The 18,250-nt window shown below is 39.9% G+C and overlaps 1 protein-coding gene across 1 annotated transcript; it reads right to left on the bottom strand.

Moving 5' to 3' along the window:
* Positions 1–4,125: 4,125 nt before the first annotated feature.
* LOC149168231 (uncharacterized) lies at positions 4,126–5,040 on the bottom strand. The gene has a single exon (XM_089424859.1). It carries the CDS (start codon positions 5,038–5,040, stop codon positions 4,126–4,128), a length of 915 nt encoding a protein of 304 aa, XP_089280985.1.
* Positions 5,041–18,250: the final 13,210 nt, after the last annotated feature.

Below are 18,250 nucleotides of genomic sequence, written 5' to 3'. Positions count from 1 at the left end.
ATAAATTAGAATAAATGACATGATGAAGAATAATAGAAATGGGTGGAATAAGTGTTCAAAAGTGATAATAATAATGGCATATTAATGGCCCAACACTTTGGAACTTGAAATGAGTGGTTTGAAATGGACTATTCGGAGTTGGCTTGTGAACAGGGCTAGGAGGTGGAACATTCACCGAAGAGGAGGGGAGATTGACAGGAGATAGTTCAGGGTCCACAGAACAGCTTGCCTTCGAACGCTTTCAGCTACCTCGTCGCCCCCCGGAACGATTCCTCCCACTCTGGGGAACCATATTGAGGTGCGTAGGGGAAGGCACTGAACAACTAGAAATAATGACTGGAGGGAAAAAGGACTGAACCGAGAACCAATACGAGTGCACAAAGTAGGCCTGAGAGGAAGGTGAGGACCACTCAATTCGAAATTCCAGAGCAATAGAAAGCTTGCCACTTATAGCAGATTTTACCCTGCGACCAAGACCCTTAACATAGTAATACCGCCTCCAAGATAACGGGGTACAGGCATGAAGCTTGCCTATGTGAGCAGAGACCTGCTTTCCCCAAAATCTGTAGCAAACCAAGGCCTGGAGCAAGAAGACTGAACGCTAATTGTGAAGAGAATAAACGAGATCGCCATGATTATAACTATCACTGCCTCACTTCGAACGGAGCAAACCATTAATGCCGATATCCTACCAAATCCGCCCTTGTTACGATTATCCTTCTTGCACAGGGTGAATCCTGGGAAGCCACGCTGCCCTGTAGCTGGCAGTGCCAGCCCTTACTATCTGTCATGAAGAGCATTAAATTCATTTGTGTCACCTGCATCCGGGGGTTCTACTTCCACCTGATGCATTTCCTTCTACACTAAGTTTTTGTAATCCAAGAGTTGAGATTCAGAGGCTAAGCTTGAAATTGATCCAACATGTAGATGCAACCTGCAGTCAACCCCCATATTAGCAAGTAAGTCCGCGATTTATTCCCTTCTTTGTGAATGTGCTTCAGAGTGACCGCCCTATGGGAGGAAATCCGACATTCAATAGATTGTATCCTTTTTTCAATTCTCCAACTGTTACTTACTTTGCAGGAGGGGGATCCCTGTAGGATTCTTGAGACCATATTGATGATGATCTGGGAGTCTCCCTCTATTATGAGTGGAAAGAGGCCTTTGCCTTGCGCAAGAATTAGACCCTACCAGAGACCTTCCAATTCTTCTCAGTTATTGGTATCCCATCCTCTTGAACCTAAAAATGTTAAGAGAGGAGCTCCCTTATGATCTCTGAAAATCCCTCCAAAGCCGAAATTCCATGGGTTGCCTTTAGCTGGTACATATGCATGGGGGGAGGTAACCATTTCTCAGGTGAGTGGCTCCTTGGAGGCTTTTTTCCTTTGATTAGTTGTTCTCGCTTCCATTGGAAATTCCAATTGGCCCATATAGATTGTTCTTGGGGGATAATTGGGAGATCCTCCTGGTACCAAGTTTTGAGATATATGGTTTCTTCAATATTTTGGAAAATTATTTTCCAGATATCTTCCAGCGGTCTAGTGTGATCCTTGAATATTCTACTATTTCTCTCCTTCCATATGGCCCACATGAGAAAGCCCAGAATGATCTTCCAAAGGAGATTTAAGATCTTACTTTGATAGGGGGTATGGTCCCAGTTGCGCATAGTGGCAGTGATGTCTCCATTAGTTCTTCCTTCCTTTTGGCAGTGGAAACTGACCTTTTCCCAGAGCTTGTGTGCCATCGGACATGAATGCATGAGATGCTTTATGGTCTCCTCCTTTTGTTTGTAGTTAGGACATATTGAAGGTCCATGAAAGTTCCTTTTTCTCAGATTGTCCCACGTGAGAATCTTGTTATGACAGAGGAGCCAAAGAAAGGTGGAGATTTTCGGCCATATGGAAGGGTCCCATATTTTTCTCCAGAGAGGATCTATCACCATATGTTCTTTGATAAGGATGTTGTAGGCCTCTCTCATAGAAAAGGTGCCTCTTTCCTCATATCCCCATCGAAGAATATCCTTTTCCTCAGAATATTGAATTCTTCTTTTCATTAATTCTGTATCTAGAATTTGTTGGGCTTGTGTCGGACCCTGTCTTAAGATCTGAATCACCTTGAGCCATTCCCTGTAATCTTGGTTCGATGAATTTCTCCAGAAGTTTTCCACCATATCATGAGATTGCATGTCCTGCTCCAGATGTTGACAATGAGGGATTTGGTCCTTTAGTTTGGGCATCTTCTTCCAAGAATCTTCCCAAAACCATGCAATGTTATCGTTCTTCACTTCCCAAAAGTTGTGTTGCTGAATGAGATTCCTATGCTGCTTGTCAGAATTCCATATAATGGAACCCATGCTGACCTCTGATATTCTTATTAGTTCCTCCGCTGGGCAATTTCTTGCATACTTAGCTGTCCACAGAGAGGCCCAAGGGGTGAGAGGATCAGTTAGCCACTTCCACCAAATTCGAGCTCCCATAACCTCATTGCTATGAGAAGGGTCCCTCAAAGCAATACCGCCCCCTTTCTTTGGTAGGCACGCCGTTTCCCATTTGACCAGAGCCCACTTGTGCCTGTGACCACTTCTACTCCAGAGAAAGGATCTCTAGAGAATTTTGATTTCTTTGAGAACCCATTTGGGTGCTGCTAGGATGGAGAAGAGGTATAGCGGCATAACCTGAAGAACTACTTTTATGAGGACTAGCTGGCTTGCCATATTAAGAGATCTGTGAGTCCAAGAGGAAAGCCGCGCCTCCAGATTTTCTAGAAGGATTTTCCATGAAGAGTGCTTTAGGGCCGAGGCAGTCAGAGGAGCACCTAAATATTTGGAACGGAGTTTAGCAGAGGAGAATCCTAGAATACGAGTTATAGCTGTCTGAGTTATAGAGGGAGTATGGAAAAAGAATATTTGAGATTTGGATTTATTGATTGAGGCTCCAGATGCCTCTGAGAAGTCCGTCAAAAGGGATTTGAGCTGGCGAGCTTCCTGGACCGATGGATGCCCAAAAAGCATGTTTTCATCAACAAATTGCTGGTGAGTGAAAGCAGGGGAATTATGAAAGGATAGGCCTCTGAGACACTGGGATTGTTGAGCTGACCTAATACTTCGACCTAATCCTTCAGCCATGATAACAAACAGAAAAGGGGAGAGAGGGTCTCCCTGCCTGATACCCCGGGAAGGATGAAAAGTAGAAGAGGGTATACCATTGATCAAAAAGGAGAAGAAGGAGGAGGAGATGAGGCTCATAACCCATCTAACCCAAGGAGCAGCAAATCCAAAAGCAATTAGAACTTTTTCAATATACATCCAACTTAGGCTATCAAAAGCCTTTGAAAGATCTAGTTTGAGGAGCATACCTGGCTTCTTAGAGATCTTCAGAGAATGAATTATTTCATGAGTGAGGATGATACCATCAGTGATCTGCCTCCCTTCGACATATCCGGATTGCTTGAGTGAGATGATGAGAGGAAGCAACAGTTTGAGCCTAGAGGCGATGATTTTGGAGACAATCTTGTAGATTATATTGCACAGTGCTATAGGTCTATACTTGTCAGGTGTGCTTGGCAGATCCACCTTGGGAACCAGGGCTATGAATGTAGCATTCACCCCCAGAAACATCCATCTTAAGGATCGTGACTCCTCAACCACTTGCCAGACTTCCATCTTGATCAAATCCCAGAAATTATGGAAAAAATTTGAGGTAAATCCATCCGGGCCTGGGGCCTTACCTGCTTTCAGTTGTCGCACTACTAGTTCCACCTCTTGTAAGTCAACAAGCTTGAGAAGCAATTGGTTATGCTCTTCTGAGATAAGTTTAGGAATGTTTCGAGTGATTTTCTCTATAGCCTGTGATCTATCACCATTTGGCTCTCGGTGCATTTGCTTGAAATAATTTAATAGTGCGCTTTCAATTTCTTCGTGCGTTTCCACTTTGATTCCCTGCTCATTTTGAATATGAGTTATATTATTGTTCATTCTGCGCTGGATTGTGGTACTATGAAAAATTTTGTGTTTTTCTCTCCATCTTTAAGCCATCTGACTCTTGATTTTTGCCTCCACAATGTTTCTTCCTGCTTATCCCTTTCTGCAAGTTGCGTTTCAAGAACTTTTTCCTCTTCTGACAGGTCCTATGAATAGCCATCAGTAATAATCCTCTGTTGTAGTTGCTTCATTTCTAGCTCGAGGGCACCTTTATCCTGGAAGATATTACCGAAAGATGTGTGATTCCAGTGTTTGATCTTGCCTTTTAGATGCTTGAGCTTTTGCTGGAATTGGAACATTTTTGAACCTGGAGGAGGGGAGAAACTGTTCCATTCTGTACTGATTAAGTTATGGAAGTCCGGATGGGACATCCAAAAAGCCTCAAAGCGGAATGGCCTGCGAAGCTGGTTTCCTGGACGTGACCATTGAAGGGAGATGGGCCAGTGATCAGATCCTGAGAGCGGCAGGATGGATGCTGCGAAGTCTCCACCAAGATGAATAGCATTGTCCGAGAGCAGAAACCTATCCAGCCGAGAAGCAATCTGCTGGTTCCCTGCTCTTTTGTTATTCCAGGTAAATATGCCATTATTGAAGGGAAGGTCAATGAGCCAGTTAGTCTGAATGAGGTCCTTCAGGGGTGACCCTTCCTGACTTCCTCTGCATCTTCCTCCTCTTTTCTCTTCCAGTCTAGTAATAATGTTAAAGTCTTCTCCAGCGATCCATAAAGGGTGCGATCTGTTATGGTTGATGTCAGAGAGAGTGTTAAGGATTCCAGCTTTAAGTGATGCCTCATGTGGAAAATATACATTAGTTAAGAGCCCGTGTATATTTGTCCCTATGATGTGAAAGATTGCTTGAAGGAAATTCTTGTGTGCATGGATATTGTTGAGTCTGATAGCTCTTGAATCCCAGACAATCGCCAGGCCTCCAGAAGCCCCGTCAACATCCACAGCAACATTAAGACTCCCTGGCCAAATTTTTGCTGCAAATATTTCTAATGCACTAGGATTGCATTTGGTCTCTTGCAAGAAAAGGACTTGAGGATTTTCTTGCTTTATCATGTTTTTAAGAATTCGAATTTTCCTTGGGCTATTGAGCCCTCTTATATTCCAAGAGATTAACTTCATTGGGAAGGATTATTATCAGAGTTGTAGTACTTGGTTAACTTGGAATACCTACCGGAATCCACTAATATTTGTCCTATTCTAATTGTTCTCTGTAGATCAGTTTTCCTTCCTCGCTTTTTGATGTCTTTGGCTATGAATCTTCCATCCCAGGGGCCTCCAGTCTGTATACCTAAAGATTTTTGCCGCTGCGCCTGAGATAGGACTTCTTCCAGATTCTCAAGTTGTCCCACTGGAATGTTGTCAAAATTGTTTGTTGTGCAAGCCTTTTCTAGACCTGGAATGTCCAGTTCCCCAATATCTATTGCTTCTGTTTCTTCCTCCATGATCTGTGGATAGTTTGATTCCTCATTCGGTTCCTCTTCTAGACTGGCATTAGATTGTGGGACCTCCATCTCCATAACTTGAGTGTTCCACATTGGTTCCTTTTGCTTATCAGAGGTGGAAGCTCCCTTAACTCGAGGATCTGCATGAGGCACTGTGGGATCTGCCTGCTTCGAATGATTGTCTTTCATTAACTCTGGCTCTGGTGGGGCAGGAGAATCCGTGCTCAGATCCGTTTGGTGAGCTAAAACTCCAAAACTGTTGCTTGTTGAGGGCCCAGAGGGACTAGTTTGCGGCATTTTGGGCTTTGAGCCTTGTTTCTTTTAAGATTTCCAGCGATTTGCTACTTTGGTAAAGCCAGCTGCTTCAGATGCATCCGGTCCAGAGGCAGGAGAGGGTTTTTAAGTTAAAGGACAGTCTTTGAATAAATGTCCCAAGGCATGACATCTCCGACATCTAAAAGGCACATGTTCATAGTCAATCGGCTGAACCCATTCAATGTCATCATGAAAAACACTTACCGCATCTGGGAGAGCCTGGATGCGGTTCATATAGATGCATATACAAGCAAAGGAGGTGTATCTGCAGGTTCTTGTTTCCTCTGCAACCTTTACAAATTCGCCCAAAACGTTTCCAAGCGCTTGTAGGGAGCTTCCTCCCAATATTCCACTAGCAACGAGTATAAGCAGATCTATACTGGAGCCCAGCTGAGATCCTCCTTGTCCAGATTGATGCGTTCTACCCATCCTCTGAGAAACAGTCCAGCGCATTAAAGAAGTAAGGCCCTCCATCCAGGACCCTGTTTCTATCCTCCAGGAAGTTGAAAATGGTAGTGAAGAACCCTTTTGGTCCTAACTACAGAGTTATATGCCCCTTTGGATGCCATTTCTCATTTGTCCAGCTCCTTAGCGCCTTCTCAGTCAACCACAGTGCATTGAACTTCCCTATCAAAGCATAGTCTTTCATATATGGTATCTTCACATTGATTCAGTGGCCTGGAAGTTCTACCTTTCGACGCTCAGAGGCAACATGTTTTCATGTTACCGAGCGGACCTCTGGTGGAATTTTGTCTTGTTTTGTCCGTTGAAAGTTCAGATCCACATTATCCTTGTCCTAGTTTGCTGTTTTATTTCTTTCCTTATGCTGTTGCCGCCCATTTTCGTTTTGTGGGGGAGGTTCATCGCCCTCCCCCCGAGGGGGTTCCATGGAATAATGTACCCTTTAGTTGGTGTTTGAAAATTCCTTATCCCGTCAGAAGTTGCAGGTATTATACTTTCTAGCGCAGCCTGCCATTGCAACAAGTGTTCAAACCCTAGAATGCAGAGCGCAGAGCTTGCTTGGACCTGCACACTTGCTTTAGATCTAACTCACAATTATTCTATCTTTCTACACACATAACTATGCAATATTTTTCAAAAAAATGACTAACACAATTATTCTATCATTTCACACACATAACCATGCAATATGTTTCATGAAAATTACATGGATTCTTATAGTTTTATGAAAAATATTCATGTTCAATATTTTTCAAGAGAATAACAGGGATTTTTTTATCTTTTACGCACAAGATTCATACGCAATTTTTTCAAGAAAATAGCATGGATTCTTTATCTTTTTTATGCACAAGATTCGTATGCAATATTTTTCAAGAAAATATCGTGGATTCTTTATGTTTTTATGCACATGATTCGTTTGTAATATTTTTCAAGAAGAATAACATGGATTACTTATATTTTTATTTTTGGTCTTCATCATCCTCACTTCATTTCCTCTATTGTGAGTATCCATATCGATCCATGCTTCATCTTCAACCTCTTTTCTTCTTCAATGTGTAATATGGTTGGTGCCTATCAATTTTTTAGTCTCTCCACTATTTTGATGGGATAATGAGTTTTATCTGGATATTTCTTTCATTCGTCCCTCTCCCACTTTGGCTTTTTGACATCCTCTCTTAAACAAAGGATAGAGAGGCTAATTAATGGTAGAAACTCTTGGAGCCGTAACAAAAACATATATAATTTATGTAAAACAGATCTTAAACCAATGAACAAAACAAATGGGACTAAAGAATAATTATCTAAACTCTCATTCTGCACATAGAAATTCCAAGTTGATGCTTCATGGTCAGGATATCACAAGAATAAATCTGAAACCAATTCATGTGGATTCAAATCACAATAATTTTATGTTCCTTATGCAATCCCAATTAATATTGCATGATAACTATTAGAGTCAGTATTTGCATATTGCCACCAGTGATCAAAACTCCTCTTTTATATCATATTAGTGTCCCATGTTGAAATTTTTATCATTCCAGCTATGTCATCATGTAAAAATTTACTCACTGATGGTAGCCCAAGTTGAAACCCCATCCCCTCTCAAAAATAAAAATTTGCTGGCCCACCTCCATGTGTCTCGTTGAGCATACATTGACTATAAAAGCTCATTTCATCATGTTTTGTGTCATTCAAGTCCACCTGAAGTCCAGTCATTCAAGGTCCCATTAGGTCACTAGGTTTTATTTTCCAAGGTACAATAAAACACCATTTCACTGCAGGAGGCTAGGAAAGTATGAGAGAGAAGAAAATAAAATCCCTTTTTTAGTTAGATAAGTGTTTACAAGCACGTAACCATGGTTGCTAAAATTCTAATCTAGATTTTAAGAAAACAATTCATTCTAGTTTATAATTTATTAAAATAAACAGAGATGTAATCCTATTTTTTATATTTATGTAATTTCATGTCATTATATGTAATAAGTGACTTTTCTCAAGCTGTCAACTCAGTTCCAAAATGCGAAAAGACCAAAATTCAAAGGTCAAAGTATGCCAATGTATATCAAGTGATCAATTCGGACAAGAAAGGGTCAAATGTAAAGATATAGTTTCCAAAAGTAAATTGAATGACAAAGGAAATAAAGTGGGTCCCAAGGACCAAAACATCAATTTCATCAAGTATAAAAGCCACCAAGACATCAAAATGAAACACATTTGCACTCCTAAAGGTCGAGCTCACACTCCCTTGGCTTAAAGAATCAATTTTTCAGGCTTAGAGGAGAACAATTTCTTGGCGTTGTGCTTAGAGGTCAAGCGTTACGGTTAGAAGCCAGCAGTTAGGCTTAGAGATCTCGGCGCTTCATTTTTCAACACTGGCACTGTGCTTCTAGGGTAGGCGTTGTGCTTTCACTTGGTGCATGGCGATTTTTCCCAGCAAGCCTCCAAAGTGCCAAAAAAACCTCCAACTCCTCTCAAAGCTCCTCAAGAGTCAGTTTTCCTCCTCTATCAAGTAAGTAACCCTCTCTTCCACTCATTTTCTCTTTAAAATCAGATTTTTTCTTGGTGTTTGATATCCTAGGTAAAATTGGTCCCTATGTAAGGGACAAAACCTTGAGTTTACTCCTATCTTAAAAATTGATGCCTACAGGCCATGCAATCCCTTCTCACATCATTCTTGAGACTATCCCAACCCCTACACTGTCTTTCCTTAGTCCCTAACTACTTTTCCTACAAAACCCTAAGACCTAGGTTTCTATAAATAATCCCTAGGTAGCCTCTATCCTAAAACCTGTAAATTTATTCTCATTTCCAACTCCCTTCACATTTTCACCCCTCATCACCTCACACATATCCATAACCCACCCCCTCATCTCCCCAAAATTTTTAGTCCTATCCCCATTCCCTAGACCTATTCCCACCTCCCATTCCCACCTACCTTATCATAAGAATCTCTTGAGAAAACATTATGGAGGAAGATGGCACACAAGAAGAAGATAGGGAACAGAGTAGGCCACACAAAGGAGGCAGAATCCTAAGGCTGGAGCCCACTAGCATCAAAGAACTTATGGCTTCACAATTGGCAGCCTCATGTTTTTCAGTATGTGGGTTGCCTTGACTTTTTCAAATTGATTGAAAGAGTTCAGCATCACCCAGTTTTGACCGGACTCTTTGCATCACACCTTAAATACAATCAAGTAACCCTAGTAGGAGTGACCTTCACTTTGTTTACTGCTATCATTGTTGCTGCCACAGGGATTCCAAATATGGGTGAGAAGTGGTTTAAATAAAAGGAGGTGGAAGATCAGTATTATGAACCATTTATCAAACCATTGTACAAGAATGAAAGGAGGAAGGTGTTCCCTTTCACTTACCTTCTAAATAGGTATGCCCCCTTGATAAAAATCATCATGAAGTACTTCTAAATAGGTATGCTCCCTTGATAAAAATCATCATTTTTTATCAAGGGAGGGAGAAAAACTTTAAATTATTGGTGAGGCATCACTCATCACTTGACACACATCATCAACATTCCTCAGGCCAAATTTTGGGAAATTTTTAGCAATTTTGGGAAATTTTGAGGTTCTGTTCATTTTTGGCAATTTGTGCACCCTTATAGGTTTTTGTGCTGCACTTTTTCTAGGAACCTCCAAATGCAAAATGGCCACCACCATTGGATTCGGAAGGCCAATTACAGTGAGTAAAACCACTTTTCTAAGTATTTTTTGGTAAAATGGGTAGTTAAAAGGTTAAAAAACACCCAAACAATCATGTTTCTACCCTGTTTTGGAGGTTGGCATTGTGCTTTTGACCAGTCTTGGGAGAATAAACTTTTGGAAGGTAAAAACTTAACCATTTTGGAAAGTAAGGGTATATATGGAAATTAGATAGGACAAGATTTCCAATGAGCCATATTGAGTTCAATTTGGACACCGAGAACCCCCTCAAAATTGGAGCTAACGTTGGCACTGTGCTTAGGACAGTGGCACTGCGCTTTTGACACAAATTTTCCGAGTTTCTTAGTTTTACAATTTTTCTCAGTTTTGTCAGTTTCACCTTGTAAAATCATGTTTTTACCCATGTAATTGACGGATGTAAATTTAATAATGATTTTTTTATTGTTACCTAGGGTAAATACATTAGGTGAAAACTCTTCTTATGATTTAATGAATTAGTTTCCAAAAGTGAGGGATGAGTCACTTTGACCACCCTACACTCTTGTTATCAGTTCAATTTTTATTGTAACTACTCCTCCTCTCATGAATTTGACCCCTAAGGTTAGGATGAGTTGGTTTGAGGCCTATATTATGTATTTTTCAGTCATTCTACAGGTTGGACTCCATTGGATATTGTATTAGTGTTTCAGACATTGGCATGAAATATATTGGATGAGCTGTAGCTATTTTGGTGGGATTCTTGTGGCATGACATTTTGAAATTATTTCTTCTTCAGTTACATATGTATGAATGTCTTGTACCCTTCATCATTCATTTCACTCTAATATGTTTGATTTTCAAGGTGTGATAAGCATAATTCATCTTGTATGCTCTCTTTCGGGAAAATCATCATAAATTGTTTCATTTCTTTAGTTTAAAAAGAATTCATGATTTTCATGCTCTTTTTAGCGTCTCATTAATCTAAACCATTTCATCACTATACTACAAAGTGTTAAAGTAACTTTCCTACCTTGGCCCATCAGATTTCTACAATTCTGATTCTCTTTTGCCCTGACCTAGTTTACTCTTTGACCTAATTCACCCATCCAATGACTACCCCAACCAAATCAAATCAAAACAACCCTAAGCTACTATATCTAGCCTAAAACCCTAATCTATCTAGCCCTCTTGGCTGTGATCATTTGGAGAGATCCCTCTGTGGTTTGGTAGGGCTAGCTACCAATTCAAAAGATTGGTCTATGGTTACCTCATCTGGACTCTTCCTCAGCCTTGGAGATATGGAGGAATGATAACATATTGGTGCCATTGCCAAGGAATGGAAGGTTCATTTTCCCTGGATGTACGACTAGTTCTTATTGGAGTTTGGTCCTCTGGATGATGGAACTAAGCTTCATAAAGACTGATTCACTAATTACAGTTTCAATATTATAGAGCTAGCCTCGAGGAGACAAACGAGACAAATTCTACATCCTGATCCAGTTTATTCAGTTGAATACAATCAAAGCTTGTTCAAAGAACAAAGAAGGTTACAAATCACAAGTTCGGTTAGACTTCATTCCATTAGTAAGCTCTCATTCATTACCAATTTTAGATTTCTCTATTGAAGACTTTCCTTTGAAAATATCTCTGTTCAACTCAAAATCTTAGGCCTTTTACCTCATATAGTTTGTGACCCTATTAAGAAACTGGCTCTAAAAAGATATACCAGGTCAAAACCTGACCCAAATCCTCCTTCTCCACTTGATAATCCTAAAATATTGTTAAGAAAGCATAAAGTCCCTTTCCTCGAGACTGAAACCACAAAATTGGAAAGGACTACTCCCTTAAGAGACCAAATCCATAGTATTGAGGATATACCTTTTGACATTAAATTTGAGTTATACCTATTCCATTCAAAGTCTGAGTCTTGTCTTGCCGAAGAAGTTTTTGATCCCATAAAATTTGACTCACACCTTACTGCCTCAAACTCTTTGTTTAACCAATATTTGGGTGCTTCTCAGTCTTCAAAACTTGAACATGAGGTTTGGTGTAACTTTGAGAAGCTACAAAGCCTAGCTGATCATTTACAAATCACTGTTAAATAGGCCTATATTTAGTATCAATTTGAAATCTTTTATTCCGCCATACCCTCTACTGCACCTTCGAAAACATCCCCATCACCTCTTTTATCTTCATCTCAACCAAAACAACCCATTGCAGTTCCCATCCACCATTCTCCAGGAGTTATGGCGAGATTTGCACCCTTAGTGTTACCTGGTCAATTGGCAGCTTTACCTCAGACCTATCGCCAGAGGCTTCCTCTGTTTGATGGCAGCCCACGAGTCACAGTGCAACAACATATTGATAAGATGGCTGATTTTATTAACTTAGAGGAATTCGATGAAGATGATGCTAAAATGATACTAATGGCTCAACGTTTTTCTGGAGATGTCAAAAAATGGTTCTATGGCTTGGAATCTCGTTCCATTGATACTCCTCAGAGGTTGAATGAGTTGTTCTTAGCTAGGTGGCAGGAAAAGAAGAATCCATTGTAGATCTTGGCGGAATACAACACATTGAAAAGGAATCCTAATTAGACGGTTTAAGAATTCACTATAAGGTTCAATCAGATCTACAATTCCATTTCGGATAACATGAAATCTCCACCAAATTTTGCACTTCAGCATTACCTAGATGATTTTGATCCAGAGATGGCTTATCAATTGAGGGAAAGAGATCCTACAACTCTGGAATACATGCCAAACAATGCAATAAGTTTGGAAACAAGCTTGATGATTAAAAAGTCTCATTTGAAACATGAGAAACCAAAAAAGAGAGTAACCATCAAAGAAGAACCTTCTTCTTCCACCAATCTTAAGCTAGATGCACTGATCATAACCATGGAGAGAATGGTTGACCAGATGGTAAATTCAGATAGACCTCAAGAAACCCAAGTTAGAAATCCTAACTTCAAAAATAAGCAACAAACTTAGTATATGATAAAACAAAGAGAGGAGAAAGATTTTGAAGCTTCGACATCTCAACAGCCCATTCAGACACCCTTGCAATAGAATTATGCTCAAGGATAATTTGATGGTGAAATAGACCCGATTTTTGAGGAAAATCACTTCTTTAGGGAATATTACCATCCCATTTTCTTGACTAAAAATGAGAAGTATGTCGAGAAGGTGGAGGATCCTAAAGATGAGGATTACATACTGGAAAGTGATAATGCATTGGAGACCTAAACCAATGATTATCAAAGAGGATATTTGAATGCACTTAGTTCTCAGCAGAAGCAATATTCTTTGATGAATAGAGATGTCCCAATCACTCCTATTCAAAAAATGACATCACAACAAAAAGATACCCAACAGTTATCAAATCCTCAACGTAGTCAAAGAAAGGGTAAAGAGTTGGTAGCAGTCGATCAAAGCAGAGAAAAACAACCATTTACAAGCAATCCAAACAAGGATCATGACAGTCAAAAGAAGGATCAGATACCAAGAGATCTACCCGAGAAGAGATACAATGTCCAAAGAGAGGTAGATAAATCTAGTTCATTCAATCTAGAAACTGAAATTTCAAAGTTGAAAGTGTCAATCCCTCTTGCTGAACTAGTCAAAAATAGCCATTACAAGTCTGATATAATTAAAATACTAAAATTTGATCTTATGTATGACATGGTTAATATTTTTTTTTGTAAGCTTAGGTAGGTCCTTTTTCTATTTATAATAAAACAAGTTGAATACACATACTGTCAATAGGTGGCCTCAACTTGCCCAGTGGGAAACCAAGTCTGTTGGCCACTTATGCATGTTATACGTCATCTAAAATTGGTAAATTAGAAGCCTTTCTACCCAAGCTATGTAAACGGAACCATTTAAAATCCATTTTTTATCTACTGTTCCAACAAACATGCAAATATAAGAAAAACCAACCGCTAAAAAACAAAAATGACCTGATACCATGCTCAGTCTAATCCTGTGGTTCATCCTGGTCTAGCTCAACCACTACTGGGTCCACTGCTGATCCAGCATGCGCTGGTGTCCTGGCCACTAAACTAGGGATGTGTCTCTCTATGCGATCCAGGTGAATATCATGTTTACAAAGTTGAAATTGAATAGTCTGCAAGTCCCGCTTGTAATCAGGCATTTCCCTGGTTATTAAGGCCATACCCATGGAGACTTGCTCCACTGCCTTACACATAAAACTCTTCATGAGCTAATATAAGTGGAGGGTCTAATTGTACTGAGACTCCCGTCCTCTCATATTACCAGGGTCAGACACCAATTATCTCCACTCTTCCATCTCCTCCTCAGAATCTTCTTCCTTCACACTCTCCTCCATTTCATCAACTATTTTCCTGATGCCTTCATCTGTATCCCGCCTATAGGCTCGAGCCGTTTCCTACACTGTCTTTTCCATGGGGTGATGACCCCATCTTTTTCCACTAACCTAGGGTTGTGGACTCTTACCTGTCCTCCCTCTTCGTCCCCGACCATAGCCTTGGGCTGTCCTTGCCATATTGTTGTTGCCTTCTATCTGTTCACAGGACGAACAGTAATGGGTCAAGATGAAATCATCTTCCAACCAGATTCCCATAAACTTTGGAGTTTTCTGTCTGTCTCCCTTATCTCACCTGTGACTAACTCTCCTATTCCTAGACCTCCCGCAGGGTTATTCCATTCCTTCTCCCCATTCCCCCTTGCCTTCTTCTCACTTGGATTCCTAGTATTGGTCTCTCCGTCGCTTCCTCGGTCTTCCTCTGTATTTTAGTTGTCCTTTGCTTGAGGTTTCCTCAGCATGGTAAACCCCTGAGTCTGACTATTATACTTCTCTCCTCTCCTCCCATGAAGTCTGGCTCCACTCCGTTCCCCGACAATGATCCCCCATGGGCAATCTTTTCCTTATTTTTAGGATTCTCACCCGAGTCACCTTCCCAGGTTCGCTCTCTCCCTCGACTCGAGTTTCCCTCCCCTACCCAGCCTCCCTGACTAGTTAATCCTTCTAGACTATCCGACCTCACATCTACCCTATCCCTCTCTCTGTCACCCTTGATGTCCATGGCTCTAGACTCATCCTGCCTCTTCCTGTCAACATCTATGCCTGCTCCCTTATCCTACCTCCGAGCCAAACTACCTGGCTCTTCCTTCACCCGAATCCCATACTGATTACGCAAATGAATTTCCTCACCGAGTCTTTCCTTATCCCCCATACCCTTGGTTCTAACCCCTCCAAACATTCTGTAATTGGAAATTCTTATTACAGAGTATAGGTTTGATACATACCCAGTGAATCTCTTCCTGGACTCTGGTTGATTGCTTGGCTTCCTCATCCCACTCCTTCTTCTTATCTCCATCCTTCTAACCTTCCTTTCTGCCTTGCTCCCCCTTTCATACCTCCTACCACCACCCTGCTGTCCCATCCTACCTTCGCTTCCGTCCTTCCCACCTCTCCTCGTCTTGACATTCCTTATGCCACTTCTCGCAGCCATTCGGCTGTAACTCTCCACGTTCATTCCTTCACTCATGTGAGCTGCAGTGAGCAGTCCTCGCTCCGTCCCTCTTCTGAAAACACTATTATGGTGCTTTACTTCCTCCATCACCTCGATCGGGGGTGACATGGTTAATATTGAAGATGACCAGACTGAATTGATTTTCATTCCATCCATAGATCATCAGTCAGGAGATAGTGATGTTACTCCATTTTATCCCAGTTTAAGAATCCACTAATTCATTCTTCACAACTCCATGATTGACTCTGGAGCCTCTCATAATTTAAAGCCAAAATCCATCACAGAAAGGTTGGGTCTAGATATAACTCATGAGTACCATGACCTGTATTCTTTTGATTTCAGTAAAGTCTGTTGTCTTAGTCTAATCAAATATTTGTTAGTATCCTTGGATCAAATCCCTGCAAATAATGTTTTAATGGATGTGGTGGTAGCTGATATACCACCACGGTTTGGCATGTTATTTTTGAGATCCTGGGGAGAGAAACTAAGAGGCACACTGCAGTTAGAATTCTCCTATGCTACCATCTCAGTTTTGGGAAATTGAGAAAATTGACCGAGAAACAAAAATGAAGTTCATGATAACTAGCAAGGATAAGACTAATAATGATCCTATAAATTATGTACATACAGATTTAGAATCTTTTATTTTATATAATGATAGTGGATTGAACAATATAGATAGTCAACTTATGGAAATTAAAGATGTACTCAAGATTTTCAATTGTATAAAGACATTTTCAGATCAAGAAAAAGAAGAGCTGCCAAGTTCATCCAAACATCCATTGGATAAGGAAGAAAAAGGTTTAGATCAGTCATCTAATAAGGTAATGGAAACTTCAGAACAGTCCAAAGAGAAATTTTAGAAAAATGACCAAAAACAACAAAAATATGAACAACTCTTAGAAGAGGAAAATGGTCTTTGGACCATGGAATTTGATGGTGATCTTGGGAAAGACGGAGCAAGTACTAGCATTTGGATTCGAACTCCACATCATCAGCAAGATGAGCTCCCTCAACATGTTAGATTATGCTCATACAAGTTAGCTTTTGATTGCACCAACAATGAGGTGGAGTACAAAGTGTTGATCACAAGTTTAAAGCAGGTTTAAAGATCTTGAAGAGATTAGCTGCACGAGTAATTTCCATGTATGGTGATTCAAAACTTGTAATTAAGAAAGTTAAAGGTGAATATCAGTATCACCATCTGCAAATGAAATAGTATAAAAATGCAGTTTAAGATATTCTTAGAATGTTTCCCGAATATACACTCTCAGTTGTACCAAGAACTCAAAATATTATGGCGGATTCATTAGCTATAGCTACAAGTAATTTTAAAATTCCCGTATTTTTAATTCAAGATTCATGTGAAGCATCGACCCTCTAATCCTGATAACTTGCAATATTGCAAAGTATTCTAGGATGACAAATAGGTGAATAACTTTCTTCAGAGTGAAGGAGAGTTTGAAATTTTTTTAATGGATGAAGTTTATGATGAAGATGATCAAGTCATCGAGGTAGCTCAAGTTGATATACTACCACTGAAATATAACAATATTTCGAAAGGTCTTGTACCTTTGGAAGACTTGTTTGATCAAGATGATGTAGCAAGGAAGCCTACATTGGTACCTACAAAGAAAGGTGTTGAAGATATGAACATCAGAACAACAGAAAAACCAAAAATGATCAAGTTCTCCAAAACATTGTCTCCCGAGGTAAAAGAGAAATAGATTCATCTATTGTCTGAATTTTCTGATGTTTTTGCTTGGGATTATGCAGATTTGAAGGAGTATGATAAGAAAATAATTTAGCATACCATCCCAATCAATCCCAATCAAAAACCCTTCAAACAAAAGCTAAGGAGGATTAACCCAAGGTTGTTGCCATCCATAGAGAAAGAAGTTAATAGACTTTACAAGGTGGGCATCAATATTCCTATCAAATTTTCTGATTGGATATTGAATCTAGTCCCAATGAGAAAGAAGATGATGAAGGAGCATCCAGACTTAGCCAACAATGTGATTGTATATTCACATGTTGTGGCTAACATGAGATGAATTTCATTGAACTGAGTGGTAAAAATCAGTTTTAGTAGAGAGGGTTGGATCTCTCGAATTGATCTTTATCTCAATTATTGTAATAATTAAATCATTGTATAATTTTTAGAACAAGAGATAAGTGGTAGGATAGGTGTATGAGAGCTTGAGAATAGGGATTTAATAGTTGAGTTGATAAAAATAGAGATTGAGTTGTCAATGTTGTTAGGATAGGATCTGATCCATAAAAGAAAGGAAAAAAATGTAATGATAGATTTGGTGGATGGAATAGGAGAGTGAGTAAGCAAAGATTGAGAGAGAGATAGGGATTGCAAGTGAAAGAGAGGTCAGAAAAATTGTTGTAATCAAGCCGAGAGGGCCAAGACTCTGTAATTTCTATGTTATTGAATAATTGATTAAGTTTGGTGTTGCGTGTTATTCCTGGTGCAGAATTTCTCTTGAATCTATGTATCGGCGTTCTGGACCCTATTCGGGTATTATTTTCTATTTATGCATTTTATTGAAAAGTCAAAGTTGGTTAGCATTAAGGGTTATTCCAGGCTTAAATTCTAAACCTTTTTTAAAACATATTTATTAAAAGCATGTATTAAGCACGTGAGCAATATTCCCAAGTGGTAAGCGGTATCTCACGCGCTTAAAGAATGGTAAATGGTATTTCTCAAATTCAAGCGATTAACCTAAGATGGTGACACATAGCATAGGAAAACCACTTTTCTCGCGCACTCTCGACCTAATATCGATCGTGCTAGACAACACCCGATATGGCGCAGTAGCCATTGGATCAGACGGGATAGATCAATGGTGGAGATCAGTTGGGTT

Source organism: Pinus tabuliformis, chromosome 4_2, assembly GCF_031772625.1.
Source record: "Pinus tabuliformis cultivar Carrire ecotype Pingquan chromosome 4_2, CPIR1, whole genome shotgun sequence".
Taxonomy (NCBI): domain Eukaryota; kingdom Viridiplantae; phylum Streptophyta; class Pinopsida; order Pinales; family Pinaceae; genus Pinus; species Pinus tabuliformis.
The sequence above is the reverse complement of the archived record's forward strand: the minus strand, read 5'-3'. Positions and strand labels throughout refer to the sequence as shown.